General features: G+C 45.4%; 1 protein-coding gene across 1 annotated transcript in view; it reads left to right on the top strand.

The window, feature by feature from the left end:
- XYLT1 (xylosyltransferase I) overlaps window positions 1–27928 on the top strand; it is a gene marked incomplete at its 5' end in the record, with an annotated part of 349600 nt that overhangs the window by 280636 nt on the left and 41036 nt on the right. Inside the window, one exon of the mRNA XM_010837407.1 lies at window positions 17642–17722. Within this exon, the coding sequence (XP_010835709.1) occupies window positions 17642–17722 (81 nt within the window). The remainder of the gene's footprint in view (window positions 1–17641; window positions 17723–27928) is intronic.

Genomic DNA, 27928 nt, shown 5'->3' on the forward strand with positions numbered 1-27928 from the left:
TGATGTACTCTGCATATAAGTTAAATAAGCAGGGTGACAATATACAGCCTTGATGCACTCCTTTTCCTATTTGGAAACAGTCTGTTGTTCCATGTCCAGTTCTAATTGTTGCTTCCTGACCTCCATACAAATTTCTCAAGAGGCAGATCAGGTGGTCTGGTATTCCCATGTCTTTCAGAATTTTCCACAGTTGATTGTGATCCACACAGTCAAAGGCTTTGGCATAGTCAATAAAGCAGAAATCGATGTTTTTCTGGAACTCTCTTGCTTTTTCCATGATCCAGCGGATGTTGGCAATTTGATCTCTGGTTCCTCTGCCTTTTCTAAAACCAGCTTGAACATCAGGAAGTTCACGGTTCACATATTGCTGAAGCCTGGCTTGGAGAATTTTGAGCATTACTTCACTAGCGTGTGAGATGAGTGCAATTGTGCGGTAGTTTGAGATTGCTTTAGCTCCTAATCAGTTGCTTGGCAGTGGGGGAAAAAAGAAAGAATAATAAAAGTCAAGAGCTATACCAAACTGCTGGAGGTATACCAAACTGCTGGAGCTATACCAAACTGCTAGCTAACTTTTCTGCTAGTGGATATGTACATTACAACTCAAGTAATTACTTTCTATCAGGCTGGTCCCCCCTGTTGCTTCATTACAGTTATTTTTTCTCTCTGCTGTGCTTTTCCACCACACAATGGTTTTCTTAGTCTCCAAGCCACTGGGTTTCCTAGAGAGACACTGTAACCTGGAGTTGGACCCAAAAATCCTCTTCCTCATCTCTGTTTGGCAGAAATATTCTGGGACTGAGGCCATGGAAGGATTAGAGGGTGCATTGGGGAAGTCAGCTGACTCTGAATCCAGTCTGTCCCATTTACTGGTTGTGACAAGTTGCCTATCCTTCCTGTCCTCATCTGTCAAGTGGGAACCATCACGGTCACCTACCTCACATCACAGTCACAGCCTCTGCCATGAAGATGAAGCTGTGAACCGTGGAGTGCCTTGTCTGGCACAGAGAAAGTGCTCAGTCTGTAAATGTGATGATAGGATGACAGTAGTGTAAATCCACTAGTTTGACAGTTTTGTGAAGTGCAGAAACAACATCTGTTTCAACTAGGTTGTGTCTTCAGGTCCAGGTGCATTGCCTGGCACATAGCAGGAGCTCAGCAAGTCCTTTGCTGAAGTAAGAGATCAGGGAGCAAATGGGTGGTAACATGTAACACCACTGGACACAGCGCCTGATGCCGTTTATTCCCAAGTAGTGAAAGAATCACTGATTCTTTATTGCTTGTTTTTCACTTCCATGATTCTTACAAGCATCTCTGGTTTTTTTTCCTGGATTGAGGACCAGTGGAAAGGTTTGTATCTTTACTTATTTATTTTGGCTAAGGGCATTTTCAGATCACTCCACCTTGAAAATAGAAAACATCCCAGTGTCAGAGAGTCAGTGTCAGAAGAATGAGCTGTGGTGGGTTCTTGTAAGTCCTGAAGTTGGCTTAGCCACTTCTCCCCTTAACTAGGGGCGGGGGTGGCCAGCACGGGTACAGAGGAGTCCCACCTGGGGGCTCAGCAGGCCAGCATGTCACACCCGTCCAGCCACATGCCAGCTCCCTTGCAGCCAGGAGAGGACTGAATGTCATGTGTGATCCCCTGATGTCGTAAGGTGGGTATCTAAGCTGTCCCCACGTCCACGAGAGGGGGCTGGGAGGCAGACACTGCAGCTGGCCACTTTCCCTCCAGTTTCCGTGACCAAGCCCTGTATCCTCCTTTGGTGAAGCCCTTGGAGACTGAGGTCAGGTGGCCAGTTACAAGTTCCTTCTCCTGTTAAATGAAGACAGTGTAACCTGCATGAATAATTTAACCTCTCTGTACTTCATCTGTAACATATGTGATGGTAACAGCACCCACTGTATGCAGTTGTTGGGAGGACAAAATAAGAGTCAATCTATATCAGTCACCTAGAACACAGGATTTATATCCTCAAGAGTTGTCATCTTCATTATCATTATCATCACTGTTATTAGATAAGTTTACCCAAGGTTTGGGGAAGACCTGGTAGCTCAGCAGTAAAGAAGTCGCCTGCAATGCAGGAGTCACAGGTTCAATCCCCAGGTTGGGAAGATCCCCTGGAGAAGAAAATGGCAGCCCATTTCAGTATTCTTGTCGGGAAAATCCCATGGACAGAGGAGCAAGGTAGGCTGCAGTATAAGTGGTAAAAAAGAGTTGGACACAACTGAATGACTGAACACACACACACACACACACACACTCAAGCTTTGAGAAGCTCAGTTTGCTGCTGCTGCTGCTGCTGCTAAGTTGCTTCAGTTGTGTCCGACTCTGTTAGACCCCATAGATGGCAGCCCACCAGGCTTCCCGTCCCTGGGATTCTCCAGACAAGAACACTGGAGTGGGTTGCCATTTCCTTCTCCAATGCATGAAAGTGAAAAGTGAAAGTGAAGTTGCTCAGTCGTGTCCGACTCTTCGAGACCCCATGGACTGCAGCCTACCAGGCTCCTCCGTCCATGGGATTTTCCAGGCAAGAGTACTGGAGTGGGGTGCCATTGCCTTCTCTGAAGCTCAGTTTGCTCCATTGTAAAATACAGCTCTTGCTGCCTACCTTCTGGAGTGGTTCAAGGATCGAGTGAGTAGTATATATTAAATATTTATAATATAACATACCAAGCACAATTCTTATTGTAGCTATAACAACTTGGTTTTTAGTGTGAAGTTTGGCGCTTTCACTGGTCCTTCTTTATTGTCATAAAATGCATCTATCGTAAGATTTACTGATAGTGGAGTTTAGCACATTCACAGTGTCTTGCCGCCACCATCACTGCCCAGTTGCAAACATTTTAATTATCCCAAAAGAAGACTCGTCCCACTAAGCAGTCACTCTCCATTTCCCCTTCTCCTCAGTTCTGGCAGTTGCCAGTCTGCTCGGTCTATAGATTTACCTAGTCTGTACATTTCACGTGAATGGACTTGTACAGTGTATGATCTTTTTTGTCTGGTTTCTTTCACTGACCGTCATGATTACAATGTCCATCCATGTCAGAGCGCGTGTCAATGTCTTGTTCTATTTTGTGGCTGAGTAATATTCCATTGTGTGGATAGACCACATTTGCTTTACCCGTTCTTCTATCAGTGGACATTTGAGTTATTTTCTCTTTTTACCTACTGTGACTAGTGATGCTATGAATATTCATCTACAGGTTTTGTTTGAACACCTGTTCTCAATTCTTCTGGGTATTATTGTGACTTTTAACATATGTGGTTCAATTACTAAGACAGAAAAGGAAGAAACAGCAAGAAGATAAAGTAAGAAAAGACAGATTTCAGCTTCTGCATCTGGGTTTCCTTTTTCAACTAACCTCAGTTCTTTGGGAACCAACCACAAAGAGTTTTGTTGCCACCTTGTTCTTGAACTCTTGGGTCTTGATAGCCCAAGGGCCATGGGTCCCCCTGGGGAAAGCCCTGATGATTGTAACTGGTGTGCCTGGGAAAGCCAGCCAGCCATCCTTCCCCTCTTTCAGAGGGAATAAGCAACAGGAGCTCTGAGACAACCAAACACCTACTGTGTGCCAGGCACTGGGCTGAGCCTTTTACACAGATGATCTCATGAAGTCTTTGCCCAAGTCATTCAAGGAAACTGAGGTGCAGAGAGGTAAAGTAACTTACAAGGTCACACAGCAAGGAGGCAAAGAGGCAAGCTTTAAACCAGTCACCCGACAGAGTGATGTCCCTGCAGGACCATGGTGCATCAGGCTGCCACTCAGCTGGACTCATCTCAGCTGGAAACCTGCCCAGGTATCTGCCTTCATGAGCTTGGCAATTCCATTTCAGAGACCTGGCACAGCCTCAGGGATTTCATTCATCCTTTGACCCCGTGTATAGTAAGTGACTTTTATGTGCTAGACATTGTGCCAGCCCAACCTTTCTCAGCTGGGATTCCTGATCTGAACCTCAGAACACAGAAGTTGATCAGAGTGACTATGTTCTCGATTCTTACAAGGCTGGAACATAACTAGAACCATTCTTGATGCACAGAGGGAAGCTAATCCAGGACATACAGTGGATACCCTGGGTACCAGGGATCAGTTTGTACAGGGATGTGGTCTCAAACCATCGCTGTGTGTCTTCAGCATCTAGAACAGTACCCAACACACAGCAGGTCTAACATAAATATCTGCTGAATAGATGAATGGGGATATAGTGATGTGAACAAAATAGACGCGAGACCTCCTCTCATGGAGCACACATTCCTGTTTTACAATTTGGTCCTTTTCCATAATCCAAGCTATTTCAATATTCAAGAACCTAGCACTGAAAATAATTCATCAACGATCGATGAACTTGTGCTAGACATTTCCAGCATAGCCATGTGTGAACAGATCTTTGGAACAGCCCCAGATCTATTACTTTTTTAAGTCACACTGTATCGGTCACTATAAAAACCAAAGGGAAGTGGGACTAAGGTATTAACCCCTAGTAAACATGTCAGGGGTAGCTGTAAATGAATAAGTTTTATCCAACAAGTGGAACGCATGAGTTCACAAATAGTTAAATAAAACCAGGGCTTACGTCATCCCCATTGAAATGGAACCATACAACTCAAAGTGATACCAGTGGTTTGAAAAAGCTGAATTCCTGGCTAAAGTTAGAACTCAACACAGTTCCGAGCACAGAGGAAATGTTCAGCACATGTTGAAGGAAAAGGAGAGAGGAAAGAAAGGATGGAGGGAGAGACAGAACAAGGGAAGAAAAGAGGAAATGTGATTACATTCCCAGTAATAACTCAGCTAATGCTTATGAAGTGTCTCCTGTGTACCGCGCACCCAGGCTAAGCACTTAGCCTAAATGCATCAGCCCGCTTATTCTCAGAGCAACTCTAGGAAACACGTCCTATGGTGAGTCCATTGTTCAGAAGACAAGAGAGCAGCTCAGAGCACTGTATCTGCACGAGGTCTGACGGTCAGTGAGGGCAGAGCCCAGTCAGTCCTACTACTGAGATTTAGTCAGATCCTCTAATCCGCCCACCTCCTTCCCACCAAAAAGACAAATGCAATCTGAACTGGCTATGTTCCTTAATGATGTTTGAACATTTCTTTTTAAGCTACTACATCTTCTTTTCTCAACTAAACTTCACTCAAAACCCCAACACAGCTCTCTGAAGAACCTCGAGTGAGGCCCCACCGGCCCAGCAGAGCACAGGGCTGAGCCAGATGCAGCTTGAGAACCACTGATCTACACGATGACATCTCTTTTAAAACATTTCCGAAGTTTTCTGTCTCCAAGAATTGCCAAATGTCTACACAGAGCCTATCTCCTCTGTTCAGACAGCCTGATTTCTTTCTTACATTCTCATCAGCCCCCTGAAATAACGCAGACAGCCTTGGAAGTCTGTGGGTAAAGAATACACTGGGTAGGAGTGATGTGTATGACTCTTGGGCCAGGTCATGTTCGTGAGTCTGAAGATGTGGGTGCAGAGTCATTAGAGGATTAGAGGTTTATTTAAATCAACTTCAAGGATGGAAGCAGAACAGATAGTGCTGGGCGTGGAATTCACATCTGCTCACTGCTTAAACAATGGTCTTTCAATGTGGGCCTATAGGAGTGTGATATGATAGGATATGATTAATGCATGCATGCATAGTTCATTGACCAGAACAAGTCACCCATTTGCTTGGGTAGCTGGCACATAGCAGGCTCCGCATAACCAACCTTTTAAAAGATTAAATGAAAACAAATTAGAGTAGTTTCTCAGAAATGAGTTGTTTTTTTTTAGATGGGAGAATTATCAGATATAAACTTTGAAATGCGTATTTTGGTAAAGTTCAGTAAGGATATTTAAGTATATTTTGTGATTTTACTTAGCTTTATATTTCTTATTTAAATTAAACTTTGCTTTGAGAAGAGAAAATAAATGAATACACTGGGTGCAGCATTTCCTGATCCTTCAGAATCTTTCACGAGCCAAGAATCTATGCTTAAAATTTGCAGGAGTGACCACAGCATTTGTCTTTCCATGGAGGAGTACGTGGCTTCTCTTCTGTGTTGCATCCTGACTTTGTTCCAATACAGACAGTCTAGTGAGCCTGGCAGGCTGCCAACGTGCTCAGGGACAGTCGTCTGTTCTCTGAGCTAAGTCTCACCCCAGGGCTGAAATCTGAACTGACCGAGCCCTGAAATTCTGAGAGGTGGAGATGCTTTTTGTATTCCACCCCCAGCAGAACAGACTTTAGTCCTAGAGAAGTAATAATAACAACAACAACAATAATGATAGCTAACATTTTAGCCTTCTGGGGACTAAGCTACCCAGCCTCGAGGGATCCCTGTTGCTTTCCCCTGTCCACCAGTCATCACCCCACTTCTGAAACCAGTTTCTGTATCATCCAGGATTGTTCAGTGGCAAGCAACAGTGTATGCTCTCTGGTTTCATTTACTCTTCATGGCCACCCTATGTATAACAATGGACGTGCGTTGTACAATCACATACATTGTGTATATAATTACATACATTGTACATATAATTATATACATTGTACATATACTTACATACACTGTACAATGTAGCCATTGTTGTCATCCTCAGTTTTAAAGATGAGGAAACTGAGCTTGAAATAGATGAAATGACCTGCCAAAGGCCACACAGCTTGTAACTGGTGTAACCAGAGCTTAACCCTACGTCTGTCTGCATTATTTTAACCACTTCAAATCCTGATGTGTTCATGTTGGTGCGCTGGGGACACCTGTCCACTGAACTGAAATGGATCAATTACTACCATAGGTCATTGACCATCATTTGCACCCAGGAGAATGTGAAATGGTATAAAATACCTGTTCTTAGCCATACACACAGAGGGAAAGTTGAACTTACCAATAGAGTTTAATTAGACTTCCCTGGAGCTCAAACGATAAAGAATCTGCCGACAATGCAGGAGACCAGGGTTTGATCCCTGGGTCGGGAAGATCCTCTAGCTAGAGGGAATGGCGATCCACTGTAGTATTCTTGCCCGGAAAATCCCACAGACAGAGGAGCCTGGTGGGCTATAGTCCGTGGGGTTGCAAAATGTTGGACGCGACTGAGCAACCAATACACAGGGATCTAAGTCCAAATTGAGCTTAATTTGGTTTAATACTAATTAATGCTCTCTTATCTTTATCTTATACTTGCATGTTCAGTCGTGTCCGACTCTTTGCAACCCCATGGACTGTAGCCCACCAGGCTCCTCTGTCCATTGGATTCTCCTGGCAAGAACACTGGAGTAGGTTGCCATTTCCAACTCCTAGGGATCTTCCTGACCCAGGGATCCAACCTGCATCTCCTGCATTGGCAGGCAGATTCTTTACCACTGCGCCACCAAACCCTTCAATTTATACTCTAGTCCTTGCCGCTTGAACTGACACTGAGCTGATTCTTCCAAAAGTAGGCATGAGTTGACCAGGCAAAGATGTAAGAAGGGTGTCCCTAGCATAGGCACAGTGTGGATGGGCCCTCATTCTGGAATGCAGCACGTGTGTGGAGCAGGTTTATCGGCCAGTCTGCAACAGGCATGAGGACCCAAAGAGAAAGAGGCATGTGGCTGCTAGAACCTGCCCTGTTTCAGGTCTGTGCAAGACACTGATGAAATAGAGATGAATCAGACGAGGTTCATGTCCTCAGCTAGCATACTATCAAGGAACCAGAACATACATCACTTATATTACTGATAGGAATAAAAGCAGGTAAGATTTAAAAGGTCACATTTTGGTGGAAGATTGATAAGGAGTGGGAATATCTTTCCTCCAGCATTTCTAAGCCAAGGATATAGGGACTTCCTTCTGAAAACTTCCATTCATTGAACAGTCCTGTGGGCCAGGCACTAGGGGCATCATACCCCCAACACAAAGGCAACTCAGAGACCATTGTCATGCCCATTTTGCAGATTAGAAAACTAAGACTCAGGGAACCTACTTAAAATCCAATGGCAAGAAAGTGCCAAACATCAGAGAGAAATTTCTACCAGTGCTTTTCCAAAAACAGATTTCACTGAAGCCAAGTTTTGGCTTTCCCACTTACATGACCTTTATTTTTAAGATTCAATCTTTTGATGTCCTCCCAAGGAGGCCTTGTCTTGTCCCCCTCAAAACCAAATCAAATAACTGGCTGCAATCAGTCGTTATAAAGGGATGCAGAATTTAGTTAAGCAAATGTTCTGCTCATTTGAGATGTCTCGTGGCATATGAGGAAAACCAGATTTCAGAGAGTTGAGATACAAATAGACTTCACACACACACAGGGCTGAATGGCTATTCACTTCTTTGTGATTCCAGCAGCGTTCTTGGATCAGGCTTGGCCTCTAGGTGCTGATTCTTGTCAGTTACCTTTCCATTACAGCCATCTGGAGAAAGAGTTGACGTGTTAAGAGTTCCCACTGATAGAATGTCAGATAAACTGCCTGTTAGAATGGCTGATGTGTGCTTAAAATGAAAAATGTGTGTCTTAGAAATGTTCTGTGAAAGTGTTTAAGAAATGGCTTGCCAGTTCCTGCAAATGCAATGAGCATGTTTTAATTCTGCATGGTTTTCGCCAGTAACAAAGATAAAGCCAATTAAAGGCAATTGGGTTTTATTGTCCAGGTGGTTATCTAGTTTACCGTCTGCCTGTGTACAAAAGAGTTGTCCCCTGGTGCCTTTGTGATTTAGTCCACCTAGTATCTTCCCCCATCCCAAGAATCTCCGTTTGTCGACATCCCCTGCTGTCCCTACTAGACGACAGGGACCGTGGCCATCTGACCCATTGCAGTTCCAGGGGTCTGGCATCTGACCTGCCAAAGTGGGGCATTGTGTTTCCCAGGAGAGCAAACAGAACTTGCAAAGTCTTGGAGTCACGAAAGAGCACTGAACGATTCTAGAACTTCAAGTCATCCCGAAGACTGAAAGGACAGGGCCAGCCCATGACCCACTTTGCAGCCTCGCTGAAGAGCTGGGACACTGTCCTGCAGGAGATGGAGCACCACGGAGGATATTAAGTCGAAGACGGGGTGCAATAGGCTTATGTTTTACATCTTACGACTCCTTCCCCGAGGATGGATTAGAGAGGAGTTTGGAAGCTGGGGCGGCATTTCATCCAGTTCACTTGTCCTCAGGTGCCCAACTGTGGCTATAATTATGCCCATGGGATCTAGAAAGAGTCCAGCATCTAGCTTTCCCTGTATCCTTGGGTCTTTTTAAAATTTTTTTCTTTAATTTTTAAAATTTATTTATTTTTGTTTGCACTGGGTCTTTGTCACTACACTCGGGCTTTCTCTAGTTACGAGAGCAGGGGCTCCTCTGTAGTTGTGGTGTGTGGGCTACTTGTTGTGGTGGTTTCTCTTGTTGCGGGGCACAGGGTCTGGGTACAGCAGTGTTGGCTTCATAGCGTTGGATTGTGGGCTCTAAAGCACGGGCTCAGTAGTTGTAACACACAGGCTTAGTTGCTCTGCAGCACGTGGGATCTTCCCGGACCAAGGATCGAACCTATGTCCCTTACAGGGGCAAGAGGATTCTTATCCACTGTACCCCCAAGGAAGTCCAGTACTCATGTTTTTGCAGTGGAAATCCACTGCAATCAAATCAGGGGTTGCCTTCTCTTATCTCCAGCTGCCTTTTCTCTTGCCTCCTCAGAGAACCCTGAACTTGGCCTTTCCTCTAGTTGTTCTGGAGTTCTAGCCTTCCTGAGAGATTTCCTAGCAGGCAAGAAGACTTCAGGAAGGTTCAAGCGTGCACCATCTGGAAAGTCGAGGAAAGTGATGGCAGTATCTCTCCTCCATCCTCAAAGAAATAAGCCTTATGGATCAGTTCAGTTCAGTCGCTCAGTCATGTCCGACTCTGCGATGCCATGAATCGCCAGGCCTCCCTGTCCATCACCAACTCCCGGAGCCCACCCAAACTCATGTGCATGGAGTCGGTGATGCCATCCAGCCATCTTATCCTCTGTCATCCCCTTCTCCTGCCCTTAATCCCTCCCAGCATCAGGGTCTTTTCAAATGAGTCAGCTCTTTGCATCAGGTGGCCAGTCTTGGAGTTTCAGCTTCAACATTAGTCCTTCCAATGAACACCCAGGACTGATCTCCTTTAGGATGGACTGGTTGGATCTCCTGGCAGTCCTAGGGACTCTTAAGAGTCTTCTCCAATACCACAGGTCAAAAACCTTATGGATAAAATGGTCTAAATCCATTCCTGAGATAGGGTGCAGTGAGAAGGATCAAAGTGGCTGGGCTCAGATTGTAGATAAGAGCCTCAGAAAGGCCCACACCCTGGACAGAAGGCTTTATCTGTGCCAATTCCTGATGTGCAATGTATGCATGACAGAGGTCCCCTTGGAATGAAGTAGGGGGCTTCAGAAGGTGGCTGTGGTTTCCTGGCTCTTTATAAAGAAATGGAGCACATTTCTGCAGCCTATTTACCGCAAGAAAATGGGATTGAAAACAGTCTGCCCTCTGAACTTGGGTGATGAGATCTGAACTTCTGCTTCACCTCTTTTAAGACTTTGGCCAAACTGTTAAATCTGTGTGTCCCACTTCATTCACATATAAGCTAGTACCCACTTGATAGGGTTACTGTGGAAAGGAGGAGGAAGAGGAGCACTTAGCACATTGCAGACAACAAAAGGCATGTTTTCTGCATTGTTATGAAGTGTTTTCTCACTGCCCAGCATCTCCCGCAGATCAGAGACATAGGGAACAGCATTCCTGGCAGAGGGAACAGAACAGGCAAAGGCACAAAGTGGACGTCATGCTGTCTGCCTCTGTGGGCGAAGCCCTGTCTGGGGGGCGGGCACTCTGCTGGGCTCGGCAGCTGCATCTGTGAGCCACGATGGCTGGTGCTCCCCTCGGGTGCTTGTTAAACGTGCTAGTGAATAACTGTTGAGTACTTACTGTGTGTCAGGTCCTGGAGGAAGAGAACAGAATTAGACCCAGTGCCTGCTGTCCTCATGACTCTAGCCAGACTCCTGAAAAGCACTGTTCAAGGTGCCCAGTTGAAAATAGCAGGCATGGGATTTTCTGCACCCTCCCCACCCCCACCCCCACCCCTTGCTACTTGACAAAAGGTTCATTTGGGTCGCACTGGTTGTTGGTACCTTGGGGAAACCCAGCCGGCCTGCTGAAGAAGCCGGCCAGCCTCCCCTGCTCTATTTCGTTCACAGTTTCCTTCTTCCTCCACATCCTGGTGGCAGCTGGCTTGGGTCCTATGTAATGATGTGAGGGCCAGCCATGCCCTCATGAACAGTTCCACATCTGGGAATTTAATCCTACAGAATCTTACCCACAAGTGGAAAGATAAATGTGTGACGATGTTCGTAGGAGCAATACCCGTATGGGGGGAGGTGGGTGAGAAAGCAACCTAAGTGTCCATCACTAGGGGATTGGCCGTGCCCGTTCCATAGGCGTCTGTGCAACCACTGAGATAATGAAGTCTTCCTGTATGTCCTGATCAGACAGAAAATGATACATCATTACATCAAAAGTCACGTGCATGCATGTTCCCATCTCTGTAATTAAAAATACATGTAAACACTACAGCATCTACTTCATAGGGTCATCATGAGCCATAAGTGGGTTAATAGGTGCAAAGTGCTTAGAACAGCATCTGATCCACACAGTAAGCACTCAAGTGTTAGATCCTGGAGGAGGGCATGGCAACCCACTGCAGTATTCTTGCCTTAGAGAATCCCATGGACAGAGGAGCCTGGCGGGCTACAGTCCACGGGATTGCAAAAGGGTCGGACACGACTGAGTGACTAAGCACAAGTGTTAGATACTATTTTTACCTCTGCTCTTATTTCATTCTCTGTCTTGCTGTAGCCTAAGTTTCATAGTTATAATTTTAAAAGCACAGGAAATGGTTACAATTAACCTTCCCACTACCGTCGTTTTCTGTACTCTTGGGTTCCTCATAGAAGGATGGAAGATGACATTTCTCCTAGGGTCACACAGCCCTCGGCAGATCCATGTGGCTGGGGTCACAAACTTGTCTTGATTTGCCCAGAACTGTCTGATTTTAAAATGAAAAATTCTGTGTCCTGGGCACCCCCTCAGTTTTGGGCACCCCAGGACAGATGACCATTCTCCATATGCCTTTGGTGGCCCAGTTGCTTTAGGAAGAATACAGACAAGGCATCATTATTGCTTTTCATATATTAGGAGAAAACATAAAAATAATACATCCGAATGGAATATTATTTAGCCTTATAAAGGATGGAGATTCTGACCCATTTAACCACATGGATGAACCTTGAGGACACTGTGCTATGTGAAAGAAGTCAGTCACAAAAAGATAAACACTGTATGATCCCATTTATGTGAGGTCTTAGAGTCTGACTACTCTGAATATTCAAAGAGACAGAAAGAAGGATGGTGGCCAGGGGCAGAGGGGGAAGTGGGGAGTTGTTTAATGGATTCGGTTTCAGTTCTGCAAGATGAAAAGAGTTCTGGAGATGGATGGTGGCGATGTGTGCACAGCAGCTTGAAAGTTCTTAAGACAACCAAGCTGTACAAACTGAAAATGGTTAAGACGGCAAATCTTATGTTACATGTGTTTTGCCACAATTTAAAATTTAAAATAAATTTAAAATATAAAATACATGTTAAGTATTTTAAATAGTAAAATAAAAAGGTACATCCACTACCACGAATACGGTTGCATACAGTAATGCTAAGGTGGTATTTAAATTGAACAGCCATAGCAAATAACGGCACAGATGATACCCTCGTGGAAGAAGTTGGGGAAATGATGTAATATATTCTGAGCTCAGACTGAAGGCACCTCAGTCCTCAGCTTGTGCTGTTCCACAGGCCCCCATCTGCTGCCCCCAACCACATTTCTGCTCCACAAATGGCCCACCCATTGCAAACAGGAGGGCTAAATCCAGTGCCCTCTGGGGTCTGGGGATGCCTGGCAGCATCAGTGGTTTGAAATCCTGAGTCCTGACATTCACGATGCTCTGCGCTGAGCTTGGCCTTAGCACCGTCAACCTCACCAGCAGCCATGAGTACCTGGTGATAGGGCCTTAGCGTCTGTTATCAGGAGAGTGGTGTCGGGCACAGCGCGGTGGGTAGGAGGGACCCGGAGGAGGGCAGTTAGCTTGGTGTTGGGCTCCTTCTAAGTGAGGCGGGGCAGGCCCACCCTCTTCACCCTGCCACACGCTGCCAGCAGACAGGCTGGCCTGGGCCTGGGCTGGGTGCCCGTGGACCTGAGAGCTATACCCCTCCCTCCTGTGTGTCATCACGCCCAGAACCATATGGACATCAGACACAGGGGACAGTGCGGTGACCTCTGGGAGCCAGTTCTAACTCTGCCACCAGCTGGGAGACTGTAGACAAGTTCCCTCCTGGGGGGCATTTCCCAAACCATGCTCTGCAGAACATTCATGGGTGTGATGCTCAGGAAGCCTTCCAGGTTCAATTCAGGTTGGGTCTTCTACTGCTATCCCCAGTTCAAAATGTCTTAAGCTTCTGATGCTCATGATGGCAGTAATAATACTATTAAACAGCAGTTAACCTTTATCAAAAGGCTTATATGGGCTGGATGCTACCGCATGCATCTTAACACACTTTATTTTATTTAATACTCCCAACACCTGAGGCTTATGGAGATGAAAGTAACTTGCCTGAAATCTGGGCTCTCAAGAAGAGGCCATGGGGAGAAGATGAAGGAAAGAGGAAGAGAATTAACTACCAATATTCATGCTCGGCTTAAAAGCAGCGCTTCCTAAACTTTAAAGGGCACACACATCACCTGGGAGTCTTGTTAAAAGGCACGTTTTAACTCAGTAGGTCTTGGGTGGAGCTGAGGTAGGGCATGTCTAACAGCAGTGGGCTGACGCTGCTGGTCCCAAGACCAGGCTCTGAATGAGGAAGCTTTGGAAGACTTGAGTTTTCTCTTATGCCTGAGATGAGATTCATTCCCTCATTCATGCACTAATTCATTCATTCATCCATCCATCCATGTGTAGATGCCATCTAGTAGCAAAGAACTGGAACTTTGCATTTGGAACCAGGTTCTAATCCCAGTTCTGCTCTGTTCAGTAAATGAGCGTTTTCTTTGAGCCTCAATTGCCCATCTATAAATGGGAATGGAACACATTTTAGAGATTCTTCTGTGACCATTAAACGTAATAAATTGTAGCAAAAGTCTGCCTTGGGGGCCCAGGTCATGGTGGACATTCCATAAATGGTGGTGCTTCAGGAGCTTATTTTACTATTCATGTGTTTATTTAACCCTTTCAAGTGAGGTTTCTAGATGGTTCCAATAGATTTGTTTACATTAAAACAAATGTATTTATTAAAATTATTTGTCATATATATTTACTTAAATATTTCCATAAAGATGTCCCAGTAGCTCCAAAAGCTATAGTGATGGGCCCCAGGGTCCCCACCATGAATGCGAGACGTGTCTTCCAAAAGGTGGAAAGAAATTGAGGAGGAGACAGCCACACATTGATGAGCTGCACACACCACTTGGCAAATGACTCCACCAGAAAGGAGGAGTGAGAAATGCTTGTGAAGGGGAGAGAGCCAAAGACTGGGTAAAATGACAGCCAATCCCAAGCTGTTAATTATCCAGAGGGAACTAAATATTACGTAGGCAATTATCAACAGGCTTCTGAAAGCCACAATAGGGAAACCTGGTCCCCAGCCTAGTCCCTGCAGAAGGGCTCAGGCCACGGGTTTTATTTAGCATGCAGGGCAGGCTCTTCACCCAAGGAGGGGGCGGTGGCTGGGTCACCTTCGTGTCCAGCCAAGCCAGGACCCAGCGCTGTGCTTTGAAAATCGGCTTTACCCACAAGCTCTGGACCTGGAAGCCGCAGCCCCCTCCCCACCGGCCCTCCCTCCCCGAAGATGTCATCTTTTGAGATGATTTCATGTGGAAGCATCGCTAAGTAAATTCGCTAAATGCCTATTCATCCCTGTCAGATGGGGACGCGGTGAAGCGGTAAATGTGAAAATGGCCCCAGCTCGGGGCCCTGAAAGGCACTTTCTGGGGCTGCCAAATGAAGCCGCAGCCGATGACCCTGGGAGGCCTGAGGCTTCGCGAGAGGGGGTGCGGGAGCCCCGGCCCGGCCCCTCCAATCCTCCCACTGAGGCCGCTGAGAGGCCCCTGTTTATTATTCCTGCTGCCAGGGACCCATTCAGAGGTTAACTTGTCCCTGTATTCATCGGGAGGACAATAATGAACTGTCGCAGAGAGTGGCGAAGGGGTTGGTAAAGAGGCACCTCTAAGCCATGGAGCTGGAACAGGCCTCTGTGATTTGGAAAGAGAGGTTGCTTAATTTCCTTTCCAGGCTGGTTTAGTTTCCACCTCTCCAGGACCTTCAAGAAGCCCTTTGCCCACCGCTCTCCATCACTGGGCGTGAGGCACGCCTGGGCTTCACCCTGCCCGCCTGCGGAGATGCTCCACGTGGGCGCGGACACGTGGGCTTGGCTTTCTGTCTGCGTCCCCAGGCTGCACCCTTGCGCATATCCGCAGGGCTAAGCTGTCTGCGTTTGTGCCCGTGTGGATTTACCTTGTTGCAGACATGCGGGGTTTTTCTGGCATTTGCCAGCCACTAGAACGGCCGGTTTTGAAGTGGTTGATTTCCACACTAGGACCGGCTGTCGGCAGTGCTGGGTTCTGCTGCAGCATCTCCTAACTGCTCTGTCCCCCCTCCGCTGGAATTATGAGTTGGTCAACAAGAGTTGGCCAATCAGAGAGCAGGGGCTTGGCGTGGCGCGACTTCGGGTGATGCAGGGAAAAGAGAGAGGGAGGGATGGCTGGGAGCGGCCCCTATAGGCTGGTGAGAGGCCAAGAGCAGAGCACCTTACATTTATTGTGCACCTACTGTATGCCCTCATGTACCCAGTTATCCATCAGCGTGTATATCTACTTTGTGCAGGGCAGCCAGGTGAAGGCTGTCACTCAGAGGTTGAATGACTTACCCTAGGACACACAACAGGGTCAGGAATGGAGCTGAGATCTATCTCCAGCCCCTTCTGCTTCCAGAGTGCAGGCATCGCTTTCTGAGGCACCCACCTGCCCCCCACCCCCCACAAAGTTCTAGCCTCCTTTCTCTTCCCAGAGATGCACCTTCACCTGTTCTCCCAATCTGAAAGGATGGTTAACCCTTTCCTTCTAAGTAAACCCCCCTACCCCCAGCAGAGAAGCTGATGATAAAGGAGCTGTCACTTCAGCACCATTTACCTGTTTGGGTTTATTCAGCGTAAGAGGCGACTGCGTTTCTGGCAGATGGAGACCCGTGTGACTGCCTTTTAAAATACTGTCACAGCTGTATGCACAAGCTGATTAGCTGTGCCTACACTGCTAGTGCTGAGATTGATGGCGATAAATTTGGGATAACAATGCTGGGAACGATGTCACCTGTTTGTATTGCACTTCATATTTCTTAAAGCTCTCTCAATCAGTAGCCCAGGGGCTAGGGAGGATTTAGCATTCATTCATTCATCGATGCATTCGTTTCTCAAAGTGCATTTGAAGGCGTCACTTTAAACTCATCTCACCGTTAGTCATCCACTCATCCAGCAAGCATTGCTGTACCTCCTACTATGATTACTGTACCTCCTACTATGTGCCAGTGATGAGCGAGTTTGATTAGGTTCTGTCCTCATGGAGCTTACATCCTAATGTAAGCAAATTTAGCCCTTTCAGATGGTGATGAGATCATATGTAAATAGAGTGATATGTTAAGTGAAGGGGAGCGGGTGCTGCTTTAGGTTGGGGACCTAAAAACAGCCTTTTTCATGAGGTGACATTTGAAAAGAAATCTGGATGACAAGAGCAGACATAGAAAGATATGGGGCAGAATTTCCCAGGCACAGTTCAGTTCAGTTCAGTTCAGTCGCTCAGTCGTGTCTGACTCTTTGCAACCGCATGGACTGCAGCATGCCAGGCCTCCCTGTCCATCACCAGTAAACTCCTGGTGTTTACTCAAACACATGTCCACTGGGTCAGTGATGCCATCCAACCATCTCATCCTCTGTCATCCCCTTCTCCTTCTGCCTTCAATCTTTCCCAGCATCAGAGTCTTTTCCAGTGAGTCAGCTCTTTGCATCAGGTGGCCAAAATATTGGAGTTTCAGCTTCAGCATCAGTCCTTCCAATGAATAATCAGGGTTGATCTCCTTTAGGATGGACTGGTTGGATCTCCTTGCAGTCCAAGGGACTCTCAAGAGTCTTCTCCAACACCACAGTTCAAAAGCATCAATTCTTCAGTGCTCGGCTTTCTTTATAGTCCAACTCTCACATCCATACATGACTACTGGAAAAACCACAGCCAGGCACAGTGAGAGCAAAGGCCCTGAGGTTACTTTGTATCTGCCACCGAGATATTCACTGATGTCCTATTGTTTGCCAAGCCCAGTGCTGGGTCCTGGGGATTCCAAAACAAGTAAGACACTACACTAATTCTCAAGGAGTTCACAGCATATGGGAGTGTGTAGGACACAAACATACAAACAGTCCATTTTAGCATACTTTGGTAAACTTGGTGATGGAGGTACATGAAAGAAGATGCCTCATGCACCTTGCAAGGTATAAATGAAGGAGGGGATGTGGTTGCTGTGACAAAGAAGGGAGCCAGTCACAAGTGTCCATGGTCTCTGGAGGCTCTGACTTTCCTCTTGGTTTGCTTCCACAGGACAAATGACCAGCTGGTGGCATTTCTCTCCCGATACCGAGACATGAATTTCTTGAAGTCGCATGGCCGGGACAATGCAAGGTAGTATATCTTCCCTCTACCCTTGTGCAAAAGAGAAATGAAATCTGAGTCATCATTTGGGGGCTTCCTTCTAGACTGGTTTGATGCAACCAGAAATAAGTTGAGGATGGGAGAGAGGCATGGCACGGCTGGGCCTTGGCCCTTCCTGTGCAGAATCTGAAGTGGTCTCTCCTGCCAGCCAGAAACAGAGAGAACAGCAAATGTGTCTCATCATGTCATATAAGCATTTCCATGAGCCCGTGTTCTCATGGCAGTCCTCTGAGGAAAGTGGGGTAATCATTTTATACTCATTTTATTGGGAGGAAGACCGAGGCCCATAGTTCAAGTTCATGATGTCCCATGAACATACATTCGGTTTGCCAGTCATTCAGCAAATATTCACATGGGGCCAAACGTGTGCCAGGCACCCTTCTAGAGGTGAATGAGACAAAATCCTCACTCTCATGGAATTTACTTTCAAGCAGGAAATTGAAAGTCTCACACCAGAAGGGAATTGGAGTCAAGGAAACCAACTTCCCGCCCTGTGCCTTCACCATTGCCTCACTCTTGCTGTCTAAGTTGTGGGCAGGGATTTGAGGCAGCAGAATCCTTTGTGCCTCTCTCACTTAAACTGAGGGAAGCAAACAGCATCACTACAGACCCCCTCGTTGTTGTTGTTCAGTCGCTCAGGCATGTCCTACTCTTTGCGACCCCATCGACTGCAGCACGCCAGGCCTCCCTGTCCATCACCAACTCCCAGAGCTTACTCAAACTCATGTCCATTGAGTCGGTGATGCCATCCAACCATCTCATCCTTTGTCGTCCCCTTCTCCTCCTGCCTTCAATCCTTCCAGCATCAGGGTCTTTTCCAATGAGTCAGTTCTTTGCATCAGGTGGCAGAAGTATTGGAGGGTCAGCTTCAGCACCAGTCCTTCCAATGAACATTCAGGGTTGATTTCCCTTTGAGTTGAGTCTAAATCTCTGTGGCCCTCTGCTAGAAGGGCTACAGTCTTGAGCGCCCTCTGTAGGAGAGATCACATGATCCGCTTCACCATCTAGAAAGAAAAAACCATTACAAACCCACTCAGGATCACTCTGCCAGCTTTTTAAAAATGCTTATTTATTTTTAATTGGAGGATAATTGCATTACAATGTTATGTTTGTTTCTGACATACATCAACATGAATCAACCATAGGGCTCTGCCATCTTAGAACATTTTTCTAGCGTTGAACTCAGAACTTAATCTGACAGTTCACAGGATAATTTTAGCATGTTAACGTGTTCTGTTTGGCCTTGGTTCTGGTTTTGTTCTGTTTAATTCAGGTGCTTCATCTGAAGATTAATAGCCCCATTTTAAAAAATAGCAATGTTTCCAGCTCATCTTAAAAGATCCACTTAAATGTCCACTTACTCTGTGCCTGAATTTTCTCATGAAGGTTGTATTGTCTTAGACAAAGCCTGTGTTCTACAGGACCCTGCAGTTCTTGCTGCCTTCTCCCCTACCTGGTCCCAATGCCCTTCAGTTTGCCCATCTCTGCTGTTGGTGTTCTCCACCGCTGCTGCTGGAGGTGTCTTTCTGGCTGGCTCTGTGATCCACTTTGCCCAGATATCCACAGCAGGGAGAGACAGAGGCAAGCAGTGGGCTCCATTTCCCAAGTTTTCAAGAAGTAATCCCCAAATCCTTGGGTTGCATCACTTTCCTTAATTTTGACTTTGACTTCATCCAACTGTCTGTTGGATCCATCTTGTCCAACTGACAGTCTGCATTCTTTACATTTAATAGCAACCCCCAGACTTGAGGATGCTCTGTAAATTACCACAGATTAGTATAGCATGTTTTGGCCACTAAGCTGGACAAACCTGGGTGGATAAAGAAGATGTACACTGTAATACACTATAGCCATATAGTGTATTGTGTTCCTGCTAAGTGCCTATCACTCTGCTGGCCCCTTTTCACACAGGATCCAGCTTTATTTTTATAGTCACTCAGATTCCATGGAGGTGGTAAGTTATCAGAACTAGCCCAGATTTTGGTTCCCCACCCTTAGATAGAGAATGAAGACCCTTATTATTTATAATACATGGTTTGTGCAAAGTTACATCATGAGAACAAAAAATCCACTGTAAGTTGATAAACTTGTGTCTAAATTACATCCACCCTAGTATTGTTGTTCTAGCCTACTCAGTGTTTATTCTCTGTCTGCTATTTCCAGGCACTGTGCTAAGAACTGGGTATGGCACAGAGGTTAAGATTGTGAATTTTAGGAGTCATATCTCCTGGGTTGAAGCCCTGATCTACCATGTCCTGGCTGTGTTGCATTGGACTGGTGACTTAACCTCTCTGAGCCTCTTCCCTTATCTGTACGATGGACATATTAATGGACTTATACTCATGAGATCATTGGAAGGATTGAATGAGATGCTGTGTATAAAGCATTTGGCACATCATAAATCCCTGTGATGGTGATGGTGGGGTGGTGGTGGTGATGGTGGTGGTGATGATGGTGATGGTGGTGGTGGTGTCATTGATGATAAACATCAGACTGAAATACTGCAGGCGGGAGAAATAAATAGTCGATGTACAGGCCAGGGTTGTGCCTTTGAGTTTTGTGAGTACGTCTTGTCCAGTTGATGTGCCTCCGGAGTTGACAGGTGTTACCCAAATGGCACAGCAGGATACAGAGCAGGGTAAAGACTCAGGCTCAGGAGATATCGCTTGCACCTCCCTCTAAAACCCTAAAACCCAAGGCTCTCTGGACAGAAGAGCTCACAAGTTCCAACACTCATGCATGAGTCCTCAGCCAGGATTCACTCACTTAGATGAATTGAGGGTTTAATAGTAAAATGAGCCATCAGCCGCCACTGTCTCCTCTTTGGCAGCTGAGGGCTCCCTGCTGTGGGAACAAGCCTAACCATGCACATCTTCCCTTGTGTCACCCACAGGGGCACCCTGGGCGAGGTTTGGCTCTGGTTCTGCACTGATTGTATGTTAGGAAAAACTCTTTTTTTTTTTTTGGTGGGAAATGACAGAAACTCAGCTTAAACTTGATTAAAGGGTAAAGGAAGTTATTGGATGATTCAACTAAAACACTAGTATCTGACTTTGGGCATTGCTGAATCAAGCAGTTCAAATGATATCGTCAAGCCCAGACTCTGTTAGTTCTTTTGAAAATTATTTCTTATTGGTCTGGAGAGGGTTAAAATAAAGCAAACACAGCACATCAAGTAGTCAGGTAGTTCACTAGCAGAAATATTTTTTTTAATTGAGGTATAACTGACATATTAGTGTCAGGTATGAAGGTGAATGTGTTCGTTGCTCGGTTGTGTCCAACTCTTTCTGATCCCATGGACTGTAGCCCACCAGGCTCCTCTGTCCATGGAATTCTCCAGGCAAGAATACTGAACTGGGTTGCCATTTCCTTCTCCAGGGGAGCTTCCCAACCCAGGGATTAAAACTGGGTCTCCTGCATTGCAGGCAGATTCTTTATTGTCTGAGCCATAGCATTCAATATATGCATATATTATAAAATCACCACCACAATATGTCTAGTTAATATCTAGTTAATATCTAGTTAATATCCATCACCACGTATAGTTAGTTTTTTCTCATGATAAGAACTTTTAAGATCATAGCAACTTTCAAATATGCAATATGGTATTATTAACTGTGGTCACCATGTTATACATTACAGCCCTCGACCGTATTTATTTTATAACTGGAAGTTTGTTCCTTTTGACCACCCTTACCCTTTAACTTAACTTCCATTAGTTCTCTTTCCCTTTGTGTGGGTTTAATTTTCTGGCTTCAGATGGTGACCCTTCTCAACATATTAGCCTCATTTTACTGATGAGGACACTGAGACTCAGAGAAGTGAAGTGACTTGCTTACGCTCACACAGCAAGGGCAGGGCTAGGACTCAGGCCTAGAGGAATGTGTCCCCAGAGCCCAGACTCAGAAGCCTGCATGATGCAGCCCATCTGTGCTTGGGTCCTGCTTTCTTCCAATATGCTGGGTGGCTTCGGAGCAGCCACTCTGCTTCTCTGGGCTTCACTGTGTTGGACAAATGCAGTGGTTGAATGAGATGATCTCCAAATGCCCTCGCATTCTGATGTTCCATGCTTCAGGACCAGCCCTTGCAAAGACAATGTGACAGAGGCAGAGAGTACAAAAGACGGGAAGATGGAGAGAGACAGAAGCAAGCAGTGAGATACAAAATAGGCCACAGGGTGCCTCCGTTTTTAATCCCGCGTGGTTTCTAATAGCAGTTTTGACCTTCTGTCCCTAACTCGTCTTTAGCAGTCAATTTGGACTTCCAGCTCCCACTGCTAAGAGATGGCATAAAGGCAAACTAGTATTTTAATAGCTGCCCAATTGGTCCTGACTGTTCCTGTAATTAAATGAAGGAGAGTGTAGTGTTCACTCTATTTCCTTGTATTCCTCCAAAAATCAAGTGGCTAGACATATTGAAAGACATGCAGCACAGTTATCATTTTCCCAGATAATCTCTGCAGGGCTAGCAGAAGCAGGTGCCCTGAATAAGCAGGTCTTGGCAAACATCCCCAGAACTCCTGGTTTCTGCTCAGAGAGCATCAGAGAAGTTCCCCCAGATCTCGGTAGACTGATCAAATCTCAGAGTATGGGACCTCTTACAGGGAGATGGAAAGAAAAACTTATTTCCCTTAGCCAGAATAGAGTTTCTGAGACTTTCTGGCATTGGTTGGTGTCAGTGCCCAAATAATTTAAGGTCACCAGGATCCCAGGGCTCAGTCTTGGGGCATAGTGTGGAGTATTGGTAACAGCATGGGCCCTGGAGTCCAGACACCTGTGTCAAAATGCCAGCTCAGCTTGTGATAGCCAGGGCACTCTGACAAACGGCTTCGATTCTCCATGCCTTCATGTCCTCCTCTTTATAAGATCCAGACATGGGGGGATTGTCTGGATCACATAAGATCCAGTGATGTAGGGATTGTGGAGGACTGAGTAGCCTCACAGACCACAGGAAGCATCTAGCCAGGTGCTTTTCAGTGTGTTATCCCATTTCAGAGATGAGTACAACTGAGGCTTGCAAAGTTGTTTAACTTGCTCCAGGTTCCACACAGCTGGTATTGGAGCCTGGTTTGGTCTGACTGTTATCACCGCATTTTAGTGACTACATCTGAGAGGACCTGTTACTTTGAGTTCTTAGGGTGTGCAGCTGAAAGAGCAAAATTCTACTGATTTTAAGCAGAATTATTTTTTAAATGAACAAGGGAGGAAAATCAGCCCATCCCCTACTTTCTAGAGTCAGCCTCTCCTAAATTGTGTTCATGATCCACACGTGAGATTATTTGGGGGAGTTCATGAAGGAGTGTCATGGGAGAATTTGTATTGAGTTTATGTGCATCAACAAAAATTTATATAATTAATCCAGTACTTCACAGATATTATGCTTAGAATAAGATTAAGTTAAAAAAAAAAAAAGAACAGTTGAAGCTATCTAAAGTTGGTTTAGAAAAAAAAAATATTGAGGGCAGTCCCATACAGAGTTCGTAAAGCCTATAGCATAGCTGTTAAGAATCTAGGTTCTGGAACCAGACTGCCAGGGTTCACATGCTAAGCACTCATCAGGTGTGTGGCCCTGGGTAAGTTAAATCAATCACTTGTGCTTCAGATTCTTTATCTGCAAAATGGGAAGAATGATAATAAAGCCACCCTCCTAGAACTGCTGCAAGAATTAAAGCAGGGGATATGTGGATAAGCTCTTGGAATAGTTAGGTGTGCATATTAAGTTGATGATGGTGGTGATGATGGTGGTGGCGATGGGGACAGGGCTGAAAAACCTTGAAGATGGTGTGTATCCACATGATTAACATTTTAGAAACACTTTTTACAGTTCTTAGAGAAAGATCTAGTATTTCAAATGTAAAAAGCCTAGACCAGAAGGAAGCTAGGAAGGGTCCCAGCTCTCAGGTCACAAGTGGCATAAACAAGTTTCTTCCTGTTCCCGGGTCTGGGATCCACCTGCTAGACGTGGTGGTCCCCCGCTGGCATCAGACTGGCAGCTAAGCAGATTCGCCAGCTCTTCTCTCTGACATTGAACTAATCTTCGGGCCCAAAGCTCCCTTGATGTATAAACAGGCAACTGTTTAACCAAAAATTGGCAAATCCATCGAGAGCCTGGCCAGGAACCTCCTCCAAGCAAATCTGCTTTCAGGAGGCCCGTTGGTGCCAGCTTGCTTATCAGGAGAACTCTCTCCCCATCTGTCTTGTAGCACCATGATTGATGGGAGGAGATAATTAATATCTCATCTCCAATGGGGAAAGCAGATTGCATTCCCCTCTCTCTTTCCTTAAACCCAACTGGTGAGTTTATCGCTGTTTGCATGTTCACTTTGTTTAATCCAGTTATGGCAGCCATGTCAAAATAAAGCTTAGCATCACACAGGCACCCGCGCAAAGCTGTGTACACAGCTCTGTGGGCCTCCTCATGAGTTTTGAAGTCAACTTTAGAACTTTTCTGTTTTCGAAACAATACATGTTGAAGTTAGACCAAAGACTAGAAGAAAAGTTTGTGCACTGTCATCTCTGAGATAGAGTATGTTTTTTCATTTCCTTTTTTGCCTTATCTTTGTGTTCCATGCCTAGGGAGGCCTACATTACTTTCATAATTAGAATGTAATGCAGTAGATATTGTTTTTAAATTTGTGTGAAATTTAAAATAGGGAAAATCAATTAGTCCTCAGTGGGCCTTTAGACTCTCAGAGGCACAAGCTGATTCAGGCCCTGAGTACTATAAAGAGCATGGGTCACCCAACCTGGGGTTCTTGGTTCCAGGATTTGGGCCCTGAGTCTGCATTTCTGCTTAGAATGGTTTTTCTTTCATTCCTGAATGTGAAACTCAAGTCAACTTTCTTCACCCGGAGTGTATGTAATATAGGGTTTACTGTGTGCAGATACTGTCCTAAATGCCTTATAGATATTAATTCTTTCAATTCTCACAACAATCCCATGATATAAGTACAGTTAGTATCATGCCCATTTTCTACATGGGAACATCGAGGCTAGAGAGATTAAACAACATACAGTTTGGGAATGGGGAAACAGACTTGAACGCAGGTGGTCTGGTTCCGGGGTCTAGACTCCGGGCCACTGTGCTACACTGATTCCCTGAGTATGTTCATCGTGGAGTTTCCTGCCACGTTCAAACCATATGTTCTTATGGAGGACATGCTCCTTCCACCAGTCAGGTCAGACCTGCCTCTCCTGTGACTGGTCTCCTCTTACGTGAGGTGGTGAAGCTGAGCTTCTCCCTGTAGCCCTCACTCCCACCACTTTAGCTTCTCTTCACTTATTCGGGCTCCTGCACACACTATTTCTGTCTCCTATAAAGCTCTTCCCCACAACTCTTCAGATGACTGATTCCTTCTCATCCTTCTTGTCAGGGTCGCCTCCTCAGCAAAATCTTCCCCAACAATCTTCACTAATTAAGTCCCTGTCTCTTTATTTTCTGACACTGCACTCTGTTTTCCTGTATAACACTTATCACAAATGTCTAATTATATGTTCATGTATTTTGTAGCTCTTTATGACTACTTACTTATTTATTAGAACAGTTTTACAGCCTTGTGGTAAAGAGTGTGGAATCCAGAGCCTGACTGCTAGGTTTGAATCCCTCCCTTACCACTGACCAGGTGTGTAGCCTTGGGAAAATTACTTAACCTCTCTGTATCTTTGTTCTTGTAGAACGAGCTCTCATAGGATTGTGATGAAGACTAAATGAGAGAATATACTTTAAGTGCAAGGAATAGGACTTAGAAAGTAGTAAGTGCTCAATAAATGATAAATATTACTGATTTACCTCTCATTCTAGAAGAGACAGAAGGACAGGGCTCGTGTCCATCTCCTTTACAACCATATTCTCAGCACATAGACTTGGAGAGCTGCTGAATGAGCAAATGACTCTTTTGGTCTTCCAACTACTGCAGAGTAGGGACTGACAGATGACTCCAGCCCAGGTCAGGAAAGGGCATAACCCATACTGGCATGTGAGAAATGGCCAGTGGACCCCTTATGGAGCTGCAAATTTAGGAACTTAATGACCTGAATCCTCACTGACTTGTGCCTTGGAAAGATGGGAGGGTTTCATATTTGTGGTTCTCAGACAGAATCAGGGTGCATGTGAAACTTGTCACATCTGCCACCACAACCAAGGGCATCACAGGAGACTCACTGTGGAGGCACTGGGTGTCTGTCCTTGGTGCTGAAATGAAATTGCTTTTCAGAACATAAAGGGTTTCTCCTTAGCCCTGACGTGCCCTACACATGCCTGTCTACAAAGTCCTAGAATACAGAAGAGGAGCGATTGAAGTTTTAATTTTACAGCTTGACGATGGAAAATGTTAAGTATCTTCATTCAGTTGTGTCCAATTCTTTGCGACCCCATGGACTGCAGCATGCCAGGCTTCCTTGTCCATCACCAACTACTGGAGCTTACTCAGGCTCATGCCCATTGAGTTGGTGATGCCATCCAACCATTTCATCCTCTCCCGTCCCCTTCTCCACCTTCCTTCAAGCTTTTCCAGCATCAGGGTCTTTTCCAATGAGTCGGTTCTTTGCATCAGGTGGCCAAATTATTGGAGCTTCAGCTTCAGCATCAGTCCTTCCAATGAATATTCAGGACTGATTTCCTTTAGGATTGACTGGTTGGAACTTCTTGCAGTCCAAGGGACTCTCAAGAGTCTTCTTCAACACCACAGTTCAGAAGCATCAATTCTTTAGTGCTCAATTTTCTTTATAGTCCAACTCTCACATCCATACATGACTGCTGGAAAAGCCATAGCTTTGACTAGATGGACCAAGCACTTGCTAAATGCTGAGTACTACACTAAGCCCTCTCCATATAAAATATAATCACATTTAAACTCTGTGAGACAGGTATTATGATGATCACTGTTTCCCATAAGAAGCTGAGGTGTCTTGTATTCAGGTTGCCCAAGGTTAATGGCAGATCCAGGACTTGTACCAAATATTCTGGCTCCAGAGCCCCAAGTTCGGCCCCTGTGTCCCATGGCTGTTTTGTGTGGGCCCTTCACTAGCTGGCTGACTTCATACACTGTGTTTTCATGCTTTGCTTCATGATTTTGTGTTTAAACTGAAATGCTTAGGTTGTACTTATACTAAAGAGTAATCTGGGTTCAGTGACATATCACTGGACAAGAAAAGAAAAGAAGTATTTTTATAGGCTGTGTGACTTTGGATGACCTTGGCTCATACATCCTCTCTGGGCCTCAGTGTGTTGGGGATTTTTATCCATAGATAGTTATATTAACTAATTGCTGAGATTTCTTCTTGCTCAAACATGCTGTAAAATCTGAGGGGCAGAGTTCTTCCTTTCAGAATTCATTATACGACAAGACAGTTCTGGAATAATTCCACACTTCATGAATATGCCGAGATTGTAGCCAGGGAATTAACTGAATTGAGAGATTTCTTTAGCGTCTGTCTTTCTGGGGCCATTTTCAAAGGCTACAGATTACTTTCTTAGCTAACTTTTTCTCCCCTGGGAGAGATTCAGAACCCCTCGCCACCCTCCATCTGATTAACTCTGATACTCACCTGGTCCTTGTGACGTCCCAGCAGAATCACATTTAGCTATGACTTTGTCCCATATTGTGGCAGTAGAGACAAATCTCAGGAAGACAAACCATTCCTGAGAGCCCAGGAGATAAAATCAAATGCAAACTATCCCATGTTTGCCCTCAAGTAGCCTGAAGACAGAAGTTCCTTGTAAGGTCTGGCAAGAAGCCTCTTCCAACCAGCAATGAGCCATTTTCTCTTGGTTCACTAATTTCTGGGCTCTGTCTTTTTGAGGAAGAACAAGTTCTCAGATCCTTCATTTGAGTCCTTTTGGAGGGACCCCAGTGACTTGGGATGAAGAACGGGAAAGTAGTAAAGCATTGGCATTGGATTCATTCAGACCCGAATTCAAGTCCTAACCTGATCGCTATGTGACTTTGGAGAAATTACTTAACTTTCCTGTGATTCAGTTCCTTCACCTGTCAAATGTGTGTTAGAAAATTTTGATACCTGGTTAACCAACAGCAGCTACGTCCTGACTGCCTGACAGATATCGATGTTATTCTTCCCTTTTTTCATTCACTCAACATATTTATTGGGCACACGCTGTATGCTAGGCACTGTGCTAGACACTGTTCTAGGCACTAGGGATACCACAGTGATCAAAAAG

Source organism: Bison bison, unplaced genomic scaffold (assembly GCF_000754665.1).
Source record: "Bison bison bison isolate TAMUID 2011002044 unplaced genomic scaffold, Bison_UMD1.0 scf7180017864072, whole genome shotgun sequence".
Taxonomy (NCBI): domain Eukaryota; kingdom Metazoa; phylum Chordata; class Mammalia; order Artiodactyla; family Bovidae; genus Bison; species Bison bison.